The sequence below is a fragment of the Podarcis bocagei genome (genome assembly GCF_964188305.1).
Source record: "Podarcis bocagei genome assembly, chromosome: 13".
In the NCBI taxonomy this organism is placed as follows: Eukaryota; Metazoa; Chordata; class Lepidosauria; order Squamata; family Lacertidae; genus Podarcis; species Podarcis bocagei.
Genome location: NC_138138.1, coordinates 9,408,408 through 9,421,054, shown reverse-complemented (window position 1 = coordinate 9,421,054; position 12,647 = coordinate 9,408,408). Strand labels below are relative to the sequence as shown.

Sequence of the window (12,647 nt, the reverse complement as noted above, 5' to 3'; positions counted from 1 at the left end):
GTGCGCACAGCAAAACCCAGAAGTATACACGTCCGGGTTTGCCACGTTCGCAACCGGAGTTAGGTTACCAGAAGCTAATGTAACCTGAGGATCCACTGTACATGAGTGCTTGGGAGGAAGTTCAGTTGAATTCATTGGGACTTGTTTGTTTGTTTTTTGTAGAAATTTTTATTGGTTTTTCACCTTTTATAAAGACAAATACACACAAAAAAGACAAAAGACAAAAACATGTATAACTTCAGAAAATCTTACTTTCCTAACCTTGTTCCCTGACTTCCCCCCACCCCCCTTCATGCATCCCCATTCCCAGAATTGTGTCAGCAAATTGGTATTTCTCTTCTTAATCATCTTAAAATTACATCTTTTATAAAAAAAAAAGTAAATTTTTTCTAAGTTGGACTCAAGTTCTCTTCCATTGATTTCCCAATTTGTCTTAAATAAAAGTCATATTAACTAAACCCAAAGGTCTTGAGGGTTTTTACAGTTCTATTCTTCCCTCCCTCCCATCCCCGGTTTTCGTCCCTTCCCAGTACATATCCAAAATATCAGTTCTTAGCCTGGGTTCCTCACGTCCGAGGCTTTCAAGTCTCTTTCAGTCCCTCTTCGCCGGTCTTGTTGGTAATCCTTTATGTCGGTCGTCGAATCTCGAAAAAGTTCTGTCGCCATCCAACCATATTCTCTTCCCACAAGAACATTTGGAAACAGCTGCTGGAAAATTTCCACAAAGTCTGCATTTTCAGAGTCAAAGTCAAAGTGGAGGCCCCCATCATATTTCTTTATTTTAAGTTCCTGTGTTCCATAAACTCCCGGGGCCTCCTCCTTCATCTTTTGCATCTTTCGCAGATTTGTGTTAGATGTAATCCAAAAGTCTCCTTGTTTATATTCCACAGATGTCAGCTTCTGGTTGGTACTTTCCAACTCTACTTTCTCTTTTTCTTGTTTAGTCTCTTCCACTTCTTTAGATATCATTTCCGATTCAGCTGTGGATTCTTTCTCATCCAGGTCCTCAATACATTCAGCAGAGCTGCTTGTTCCAGAAGTCAAGGTCATAAGTTGTTTATTCATAGCCAGACTCTGCTCTTGTAAGACTCCCACCAAATGAAACATTCTTTCGATTTCCACTAGTAACTTTCCATCCACAGCAATTGTAATTTCACAGAGTTCCCCCTAGGGGGAATCTGGTTACTTAGTAATCTTTCTCCAACAATCCTCCAACTTATTGTTATTACTTTGTTTCCAACAAATTTAACACAATTGCAACTCATTTTAATCCAGAGGGATCTTAAATAACGATTTTTCCGCTTAAACTGTCCGTTTGACAGCTTTGACAGCTGTCAAACTCCGCACCTCTTCCACAAGCTCAAAAGCAGGACGCTCTCGGGCCCGGGAGGGAGGGGGTTGTTTACAACTAAAAGAAAGCTTCCACTCTCCAGCTCAAAATTTCTTTTTGCCAAATCTTGGAAGTTAATGTCTTTTTCAACTCACCCCATAAAGGGTAGGCACTCCAGCTTAGTTCTTATATCGTTGCTTTAGATCATCTGCAAGAAGGGGGGGTGCGGACTTCCTTTTAGCACACCCCCCGGTCGTCTCAAATTCACAGGATAATATTCAAAAAGTCCAATTCCGTTTTACTCACGGGTTATTCTTTTCAGTCCGAATTTCAAGGAAGGGAATCAGCGCTCTCCAGTCATGGCTCGCGGCTTCGCTCAACCGAGGGTAGCGATCGACTCTCAGCACCACGCCACCCTCCGTATCCTCTCCGCAGCCTTTAAAAAGGCTCTTCGTGAATCGGGGGGGCGCTTAAGGTGCCCACCGAGTCTTCAGTCCGCAGGCTTCAGCGCCTGCGGTTTTTGAGGGTCTCCGCGTCGCCGGCGCGGCAAGACCCGTCCTCAGTTGAGCCGATTCCCTCCGCAGCTCGGAGGGAATCCGCCATTTCCAGATCGCGCCAACCCGGAAGTCCTGAATTCATTGGGACTTGTTCCCAGGCAAGTATGTATAGCAGCGGTGGGGAACCAGAGCCCTTCAAATCTTGATAGACTCCAGTTCCCATCAGCACCATCCAGCAGTGGCAATAGGCAGGGATGTTGTAGTCCAGCATCATCTGCAAGACCATAGGTTTCCTACCCCTGGAGTACAGAAAGAAATTGATCTGATATTAGAAATAAATAGTGCAAGAGGAAAAACAGCTGCATGTGTATATGATATATTTTGATCTTTTGTCCTTTTTTTTTTTACATGTAGCGAGATCCACCTGAAGAAGAAATACCATTTTGTACTTTGAAGTCTTTCCCAGCTGCCACTGAGCACACAATACAATGGGCAAGAGACAAGGCAAGTTTGTCTGTTTGTTATTGTAAGCATTATATATTGCAGGGGGTTGGATTAGATGACCCTCGTAGTCCCTTCCAACTCTACAATTCTGTGATTATGGGCACAATTCAGTGGGACGTTCTCTTGCACTGAAATGAAGGAGAATTACACATTTCAGTAAGGGCACCAACATACCCCACCCCCCAAAAAAACACAGTTGGGAAGGAAATCCAATGCTATTTTCTCATAACTCCTTTTCTTTTAGTTTGAAAGCGCTTTTTCACACAAGCCTTCCCTGTTTAACAAGTTTTGGCAAACGTATCCATCAGCAGAAGAGGTGTTACAGGTAATAGCTAACTTTATGTTGAATATTGTGCGTAAAGCTACTCTGGATGTCATTTTAACTTTGCTGTGCTGAGCCTTGCATTTGCTGTGTAATATGGACTGATTTTAATACAGTGGTGAAATCTAACTAAGACCCCTATGTTTTCATGCTGGTCCAGGCTTGGGGTATACAAAGGTTAAGTAGCAACTTAATTCTACCTAGAAAGGAAAGTGAAGGGGGCGGAATTTGCGTTTTAAGCTTATTGTGAATAATTTCAAGGGCTTGGTGCAGGTATTCTAAATAGCAGTAGCAGATGAATCTGAGGAACTTCCATTTTACAGCTGCTGATTTTAGTCTCTGCATGTTTCACTGTTTGTCAGAAGCAGTTAGTAAAAATGATATGCATTTCAAATTGTATTAGTTGATTGGGGTAGACAAAATGTTCCCTTTTGGGTGTTTTTTGACTACACATCACATCAGCCCCAGCCAGAATTGCCAGTCATCAGGGATGATGGGAGTTGTAGTCTAAAAAAATCTGGAGGGTGCCGTGTTCGCTGTCCCTGTAGTACGTTGGTCCAGTTTACTGGTTTCCATCTAAATGGAAGCAGGAAATGAATTGTGACGTGGGTGATACTTCATGAATAGTAATGTGTTTGCTGACTTTGCATGTTCTCTCATTTCCATCTTTATTTTCCCTTTCCTAGAGAATAAAGTCTGGCGAGAGTTTGGAAGGCTCTTTCCAAGTTATTAAATGCCTTAGTAGAAGGCCAAGAAGTTGGCCCCAGTGTGTTGAATTAGCAAGATTAAAGTTTGAGAAATATTTTAATCATAAGGTGAGCATTTGAGATCTGTTTTAATCTGGTGGCTGATGCTATGATTTCTTTAATTGTCAATTTGCAATGTGCATTTAATGCTCATCGAGCTGTTGTTTAATCATTTTAACATGAGGGGAAGACCTCAATAGTTTCACTAGCATTGGATTATCTTTTATCTTGAAATGATGTCAGTTGTATTGGTAGACATACTTTTCTTTAAAAATCCAAATAATTCTCATTGATTTTCATGTAAATACAACATATAACTACAGTAACTTGTCCAGTGGTACATTCTTACTAAGTTTCATATGCAGTAGACAGTACACATTCAATATGTTTATTTATGCATTGTCAATTCAAGTATCCTCTCCACAGAGATTATTGTGTTGTGGGTGGAATAAAAGTATATTCTGTCTCATTTATAAAGGAAAAGAATGGAAACCAAGTCTTGCCAAAGTAGTCTATCTTTGAAGTGCCTTTAATTACCCTTCTATGGCGAGTAACGCATTCCGATAGAGCTACATTTGGTAGACATACTTTAATTCCTTCAGTTCTTAGATACGGAACTCAAAACAATTTTGCATAGGGACGAATTTGCCAGAAAGTGTTTTAGAACTGAATATTTTAATGGCTAATGAGAATGCTTTCTACCTTTCTGTTAAAAACAAGGTTGGCTTTAGAGCAGCAGAATGAATTGCAAGGTTTCGGTAGTGTAAACATGTGCTGATGTGTGTTATCTCACTTCATTGAGAGTATTTCTTCCCATCTAGGCACTCCAGTTACTTCATTCATTTCCGATAGACACACGATTGAAAGATGGCAGTAAGTACAGTAAAAGTTTAAATTAATTTTGATATGATTGATGTATTTTTAACTTCAATCCTTTTAAGATTCAAAGTGCTTTCTTTCAAACCACCAGGTTTATTTTGGCAGTCACCAAAGAGACCACCTTTCCCGATACAGTTTGATATCAACGATCCTTTGTGAGTAAATCTCTCTCTTTAGACTTTGTTATTGTAAGGGGCAAAGAACTTCACATGATCTGTTTGTGGGCATATTGATACTCATATAAAAGGTGTGTTATTAGATGATCTCTTCAAAGGTGTCCTAAAAATCTATATGGCCTTTAGAATAATCTATTGACTCCTCTAATCTGAAACCCACCCACATCAAATAATGTGTAACTTTGTGACTTGTTTCCTTTCGCCAGCAGTTTTTTCTTTGAGTATTTGCCATACATCAAACTTCGGATATCTTCATGAGAGTTGCCTCATGTGCATGTTTGTTTATGCTGCTCCCACCCAACAGTTTTCTTGTTGGCACTTTCCACGCAAAACTCCATTTCAACTTTAGGCAGCATTTTGGGGATTTGCTGTCAGCATCTACTAGGAACGACAGTTCAAATTTAACATTATCAATTCCTGAGCAAAATAGATATTGACTGCACATTTCTACTTCCAAGTCTTACATTACCCCTTTCTGCTTTCTGACAACCGACATCTCCATATGGCAAACCTTCACTGTGCTTCCAATCTCTGTATGATCCACAGTGAGCTCTGAAGGATCCCTGTAGTGTGGTTCTGCATTCCTTCAGAAGCAGTGCCAGGGCCTGCAGCTCGTAATCCCTCCTTTTGCTTCATTTAGAAGGAGATAGGAAGTGCAAGCAGTCTCCATTTTGGGTCTGGAATATTAGCAGTTCCTGGCAATGTCAAATTCCTAAAGAAGGTTCTCTGCCACTCTTATTTTGAACTATCCAGTTCTGCTGCCTCTGTTTGTCACTTTTATTTTTCATGTGTGCTGCATATTTAGCAGGCAGCTTCCTTTAGTTCTTGCTCCCTCTTGCTCCCAGCTTTGTGACTTCTGCCAGACTCTTCCTTATAGCTTGAACAGCATTCTCCTCTGTTAAGTCATATCATTTTGCACCTCCCATCTATTCCCAGCTCTTTCTCTTCACTTTTTAAAAAGAATTCATCATAATTAGACCTCACACTTCTGTATGCTATACATTACAAACTACAGGTAATTCCTACGTATATGTTCATAGTTGTAGTCTGAAGGGATTTGTTCTGTGAAATTTCTCTGAAGTAGGTGTATTCTGAATCTTTGCCATTTAAAAGCAAACACGCTAAGCAGGTAAGCGTTTTCTCAAAGACAACCTTGCCCCCTGTTCTTTCAGCCCCTCTGCTTCAACTGCTCAGTGAATTTCTTCTCCTTCCCATTGTTAGCTAGGTTTGAAGTATATCTGAATGCAGGAAAATGGAGTAAAAACCCACCCCGATCTCCTTTTTCCTCCAGGCACTACAGCTTCATATTGAGTACAGCAAAATTATTTGCAGTTATTTACTGTATCCCTTTTACAGAAAAGGTAAGCCTTCAGTTGGAGGGTGTAGAATTTGCACTGTTTGGCTCTCTGTGTTAATTTTTCAGAATCATTTGATAAGTGAAGCATTTTTGTTACAAAGGGAAAATATGCTCCAAAATCCAACTTTTAGACAAAGCATTACTCCTGCTACTGACAGCGACTGAATTACCTTCAGGAATCTTCAGTATGTCCAAAGATGCTTTGAATAAGTTATGAGACCTATATCCCACCTCTATGAATTATTCTTCCTGATATTTCATTTTGATAGAATTCTTTCTTGCAATGTATTTTGGCAGATGCATTGAAATCTAATCTTGTTGCCTGGATTATTGAAATTTGTGTCCTGGCCCATCTCTACTTTTAATAATGCACTTGCAAACTAACTTAAAATAAATGCAAAATTGACTTCCCTTTGTATATATTTATGTGTCTGGTGTAAAAGCGATATCCATTAGTCCATCAGTATTTATTTGTTCACATGCATTTTTTTTAGAAAATGTGTCTTATTTGGAATGTGTGCAAGGTATACAAGGTTCAGCTTTTGTAGAAAAGTTTGCTAGGAAATGTTCATGAGCCACACGCTTGATAAGTTATAGGTTCCTTCGATGTTTATTGGGATAAGTGGATTCTTAATTAGTTTTGGCTTAAAGTTGAAGAGCAGTGGACATGTGGTTTCATCCATTCATGCTAACTGGTGCTGTTTTAACAAAACACAGGATATGTCAGAAGAAACCATTTTAAAGATCATTTCCGGACTGAGGATTCAAGAGTTTCGGCCTTCTAACAAAGTAAGCTCATTTAAATAGTGTTCCTCTTCACTACTCCCCTTTTCTTGATGATTTATTCGTCCTACGCATGATGTTCTGTAGGCTGCTTCCCAGTTGTCCAGTATTGTCGCAGTTGCCATGAACTCACTGCTCTCTCTTGGCTTCTGGCTTACCTTTATAGGGCGGCTGTAAACAATATGACCATGTAATTCTGGCATAGGCAACCTTGGCCCTCCAGATGTTTTGGGACTGCAGTTCCCATCATCCCTGACCACTGGTCCTGTTAGCTAGGGATCATGGGAGTTGTAGTCCCAAAACATCTGGAGGGCCGAGGTTGCCTATGCCTGATGTAATTTGTGCCAGGGCTTGGAATACTCTAAAGCAGGAAGGAGGAAGCTGTGGTCCTTTAGATGTTGTTGGACTCCAACTCCCATCAGCCCCAGCCAGCATGCTCAATTGTCAGAGATGAGCGGAGTAGTAGTCTGGCAACATCTGGATAGTCACAAGCTCCCCGTCCCTCTTCTACAAGGGTTTCCATACTAATATTTAGCATGCAAATATTTTTAGCTTTTCGCTTAAATGATTAAATGATGCAAGAGTTTGTAAAACTAACTTTAATAATACAAAGTAAAGTATATTTCTTTAGTGTAGACCTGGTTTTCTTAGCGCAAAGCCCCTCCTTTGGTGGTATAGTCTTAGGAAGCATGTTTCCAAAAATTGTTGGAGACATGCTGGAAATGTGCTGTTTGTGCCAAACCCCACATTTACAGAAAGCATTAGACTCTGTTTAAGTGCACATGCAGTTCTGCCTTAAGTTTCTAATTGTAGGCTCGTAGGTTCCATCTATGTTTGTACTGTTGATTTTTAGACAGAGTTAATAAACTGCTTTAGTATCGCTCCAAAATGTGGTGTTTTAGAACAGTTGTGGGTCACTTCTAGCCTGTGGACCTGATTGGGCCCAGTAAGGGTCCCAGCTTGGCCCATGAGGCCATTTTCCTGCAAGCTATGCTCACCTCTTTTCCCCCTCCCTCACACTGGCACATGAACTCAGATATATGACTGGAGCCTTTGACATAGCTGCAAAGGAAGAATCATGAGAGCCTTCAAGGCTTGAAGTTGCTGCTTTGTGAATTGCAAAGCACAGCTCTGGGGTGTAGCTGATCCCTGATGAAATTTAGGCTTGAAGTTGGTGCAAGCCAGCTAATTGGCAGTGACTTAAAGCTTGCTTGGATCAGCTACACCTGGGATTATTTGACTGGAAACTCTGGAATGTAGTTGGTCCAAGTAGGGCTTGAAATTATCAGCAGTGTTGCCAAGCCCCACTTGAATTGGCTAGGGAGATGTTCCTTTGCCGTGCCTCTTGAGTTCAAGCCACATTGCAAAGGAAAAATGGGGCATCTGGTGTCAAGGTGATGACAGGTGAGTGGCCCCGCCTGTCAAAGTGGCTGCCAGAGTGGGGGACCTCAGGATCCAGGCCACCAGGCTGAAAATGTTCCCTCATTTTACATTTTAAAAAAATAAATAAATGTCCAGTAGCACCAACTAAGTTTGTTCTTGGTATGAGCTTTCGTGTGCATGCACACTTCTTCAGATTATCATTTTACATAATATTGCAATTAAAAAATACAGGTTTTCTCTATTTGACTAAAACGTTACTTATTGATGAATAACTCAATCTGTTTCAATAAATCAAGGTATCGCACAGAAATAGATTCATACACTCACATTTATTCTATTTACTTTTGATGTTCTCAGGTTGTACAAACAGATGAAACAGTGAGGAAACCAGATCCCATTCCAATAAGCAGTGAGGATGAAAGGAATGCTGTACTTCAGTTGGAGACTGCCATATTGGCCAATGAAGCTACAAAAAGTGAGTATTAATTATTAGATATTTATTTATCTATTTTATAAGTCAAAAGTTACAATACAATACATTTCCAATCAATATATTTACATTAGATCCTTTTAGCTCAGATAGAACTATTAGCTCAAATAGAATCACTCAAAACAGAGAATATCAGCATCAGCACATTAAACTCACAACACCCTGAACAGATAAGCAGGGTAGGTGGGAATACAAGAGACCAAGGAATATAAGTAAAAGGAACCCAGACCACAAAACGAAATGAACTGTTACTTAGGCCAGAACATATCTAATGGTGGCGCCAGGTGAGTCTCCCTGAACCCAGTACCAAAATAGGCTAATATAATCTACTCACAAGATGGAGAAGGCTTTAATTGAACCAAACTAACAATGTATTTCATAAAATTGCATTGCAGGGTGTTGGACTAGATAACCCTTTAAAAAAAAAAAAATTATTAGTTTTCCAACATATATTTATAATATCAACTCACAGTTTATCACATATTTTCTCTTTTAGACTTCCTTCAGCCTCTCTGATCGTCATCCATTATTCAAATTTTTAATTACACATTTCTTAATTTTTGTATTGCATTTTATATACCCTCTCCTTCATATTTTGTTCTATTACAATATTTCTCAAATATTCACAGAGCTTCTTTAAAACCCACTAGCGTTATTTGCTTATCACGTATACATTCCAAATAATCTGTAAATTTTCTCCAATCCTAGATGAACTTGTCTTGTAAATATCTAATCTTCCCTGTTGATTTGTCCAGTTCTGCATAATCCATCAGTTTCATTCTCCATTCTTCTAGCGTCAGTAGTTGTTCCTGTTTCCATTTTTGGGCCAATAAAACTCTTGCTGCTGTTATTGCATATTGGAAAAGTTTGCAATCCTTTCTATTTATTTCATTTCCTACTATTCCTAAAAGAAAAGCCTCTGGTTTCTTAACAAATGTATATTTCAGCATCTTTTTCAATTCATTATATATCAATTCCCAGAAACCTTTCACCTTCTTACATTCCCACCACATATGGACTAGATGACCCTTGGCACTTCTTCCATTTCTATGATTCTGTGAACTAAAAGACCACAGATTGCTAAACAATGAATTAATTTGTTTCCGAACAGATGATTTGCAAATGAAGGAACTCGCTTTTGAAAAGGATGACGACAGTAACGGGCACATAGACTTCATAACAGCAGCTTCAAATCTGCGAGCCAAGATGTATAACATCGAACCAGCAGATCGACTCAAAACAAAACGGATTGCCGGAAAGATTATCCCTGCCATTGCAACTTCCACTGCGGCTGTGTCTGGCTTGGTGAGGGCGCATTTTTTGAGATTGCTAGATTCTCTGCTCGGTTGGCCAAAGGTTGCAAGGCAGAAGGCTCTCTTCCTATTAGCAATGTTAGTTTGTCATGGGAATAGGAGGTAGTCTCTTTTTTAAAAAAAGTTTTTTATTTATACAACAAGAAAAAAACACACACACAAATACCAAATTACACACAAATTACAGTGGTACCTCGCAAGACGAATGCCTCGCAAGACGAAAAACGCGCAAGACGAAAGAGTTTTCCGTTTTTTGAGTCGTTCCGCAAGACGAATTTCCCTATGGGCTTGCTTCGCAAGACAAAACGTCTTGCGAGTTCTTGCGAGTTTGTTTCCTTTTTCTTAAAGCCGCTAAGCCGTTAATAGCCGCTAAGCCACTAATAGCCGTGCTTCGCAAGACGAAAAAAACTCAAGACGAAGAGACTCGCGGAACGGATTAATTTCGTCTTGCAAGGCACCACTGTACAAAAATAACCATAGACACATAATTTTCTTAGCAAACAATAAAACATCTATTGGTCTTAACACTAAAGACCCAACCTCCCGTCTATTCCATATTTCAAATTCATATTACTTTTTGCCAGTACACTCTTTTATCATAATTAAACTTATTCTCAATAAATCTAATTTCTTATATCTACCTTGCAAGTATTACTGAAGTTCCTCGAATGCTGCAACAGAATTTAAACTACTATATTTATTTTTCAGATAATCTTTGAAAACCTCCCATTTTGAAACAAATTCCTGTTTTGATTTATTCTTTATTTTTTCTGATAAACCATCTAATTTGGCATATTCTGTCAGCTTGAAGTTAGTCTCATTTTAATTCTTCACCTTAATTTTCCTTTGATGGAGACAGCGTGTCAGCTGTAGGAAAGAGGTGATATAAACAATTTATGGGGTGGGAAAATGGAAACATTTGCTGCAGTTTTTCCTGGTTATCACATATACCTTCCTAACTGTTAATGGATTAAAGAGCAGCCTGGTGCACACTGTTGGGTTTAAATTCAGAGATTTTTTCTGATCTTCCAGACTGATTCCAGACTACTTTGGTTCATGTTGCATCTTGTACAGATCAGAACAGCTACATCTTCTTTAGTTCTTTGTTTGTTAGCTACTGCAAAAATTTTCCAATTCTTACATTTCTTCCCTAGGTTGCTTTGGAATTGATCAAAATTGTGGGTGGCTACCCCTTTCAAGCATACAAAAACTGCTTTTTCAACTTGGCCATTCCAATAATTGTCTTCACAGAAACAGCTGAAGTGAGAAAAACTGAAATAAGGTAAGTAGCACATATGAAGGATTCAGGAATGGGTGTATTCAAGTAGCAGATTTTGGCAGGTGGTGTATCTGGGATAATGACTCCTCCTGCCTATACAGGCAGCGTCAATTTGACATCCACGAGCGTGGAAATTTATAGGAAAGTGACCTGTTTCCTCTTTTGCTATGCTTTGTGGTGGGAAGCTTGTGTTCAACCTTTTAGTTATTAACTGATAGTAAATGATTGCAAAATGTGCTGCAGCACAGTGTCTTGGATAAAGTGTTTTACATTCTTGCTCTCTGACAGAAATGGAATATCTTTTACAATCTGGGATCGATGGACTATTTATGGGAAAGATGATTTCACACTCTTGGACTTCATAAATGCTGTCAAAGTAAGCTATTTGTGATAAATAGGCAGTAGAAACAGATGGAGGAGATAGTGTTGCTGTTTTTCGTTCTGGTGGACTGCAGTGTGGTATACAGCCCATATAATTTACTACTTTACAAAAGTTGTAATCCATTCTGTCTATGGAGGTTCATGTTCTGTAGCATATGGAGTGGGGAAACATGTCAGGTCTACTTCATTTTTTTACTGGAACTTTTGGTTCTTCATTAAGAACTGCCACCTAGCATCCACAGGCAGAAAATTCCCAGTCCCCTGTCTGCCTCCTCTCCAGATGGTTCTGTTTCTCTTCCCTCATTTCTAGCCTTGCTTTTTTACTGTTGTGTGTCTTCTTTCCTTTTGTATTTGCTTATTGTTGTATTGGTGAGTTTAGACTGTTTTTGGAGCATTTTCAGTCTCTTTTCCTTCACACAAGTCCTTCTCTCACTTTCCCCCTTAAGGGTTTTTTTTGGGGGGGATCTTCTGGTCTCCTGATTTTATTTGGGGTAACAAGAGTTGTTTTGTTTTTTTCTCAAGTGCAATCTGTTTTTTTTAAATAAATTGTCATATACTGTGTGTTACAGGAGAAATACGGAATTGAGCCAACTATGGTGGTTCAGGGAGTTAAAATGCTTTATGTTCCTGTAATGCCTGGACATGTCAAAAGATTAAAGCTGACGTAAGTATTAACTAAATAGTAAAGCTGAAGGCGGTATGCAGTATATTAGCTCACAGGTAGCACGATTCTTCCCAGATCTTGTTTGGTGCATGTTCTGTTAGCTTGTTCATTGAAGATCAGATTCTGAATGCAAGATGTTTTCCAATTCACTACCCTGGTATTTTGAACAGCATTATTTTAAGATTGAGAGCACTGCTGGCATGGCAGATGAGAGAAGGGCTAGAGAGGAGGGTAGCCCAATATTATTTAAGCCACCTATTCATCTTGCTAGTCACATCCCATTGCCATATCTCCTCCTCTGTGCATACTGAATCACAGCGTCTTGCCCTTCCCAGTTGCATCCCTTGCCCAAACACATGACAAAAGCAGGACAAAGCAAGAAATGAAAACTTAACCCCATTCTCTCCCCCCTCCTAGCTCCACAGTTCATAAAACCAACTTTAGCTATCTCCTTTCTAGACCTGTGGTGTCTTGGAATGCAGGACTTGCCAGATCCAGATTCGTTGCATCTTTAACAAGTTCTCTCATATGGGTTGCAATTTG

At 39.5% G+C, this 12,647-nt stretch overlaps 1 protein-coding gene and 1 long non-coding RNA gene across 2 annotated transcripts in view; one reads left to right on the top strand and one right to left on the bottom strand.

The window, feature by feature from the left end:
• LOC308571473 overlaps nt 1-12,647 on the bottom strand; it is a 351,060-nt gene that overhangs the window by 276,037 nt on the left and 62,376 nt on the right. The gene's annotated exons all lie outside the window — the stretch shown is intronic.
• The window catches only part of UBA6 (ubiquitin like modifier activating enzyme 6), a 42,309-nt gene that overhangs the window by 26,720 nt on the left and 2,942 nt on the right, over nt 1-12,647 (top strand). Inside the window, exons 22-33 of the mRNA XM_081165531.1 lie at nt 2,242-2,331; nt 2,576-2,656; nt 3,340-3,468; nt 4,221-4,272; nt 4,370-4,433; nt 5,746-5,815; nt 6,529-6,600; nt 8,335-8,452; nt 9,579-9,772; nt 10,935-11,062; nt 11,348-11,435; nt 12,010-12,104. Coding sequence (XP_081021657.1) covers nt 2,242-2,331; nt 2,576-2,656; nt 3,340-3,468; nt 4,221-4,272; nt 4,370-4,433; nt 5,746-5,815; nt 6,529-6,600; nt 8,335-8,452; nt 9,579-9,772; nt 10,935-11,062; nt 11,348-11,435; nt 12,010-12,104 — 1,181 coding nt within the window. The remainder of the gene's footprint in view (nt 1-2,241; nt 2,332-2,575; nt 2,657-3,339; nt 3,469-4,220; nt 4,273-4,369; nt 4,434-5,745; nt 5,816-6,528; nt 6,601-8,334; nt 8,453-9,578; nt 9,773-10,934; nt 11,063-11,347; nt 11,436-12,009; nt 12,105-12,647) is intronic.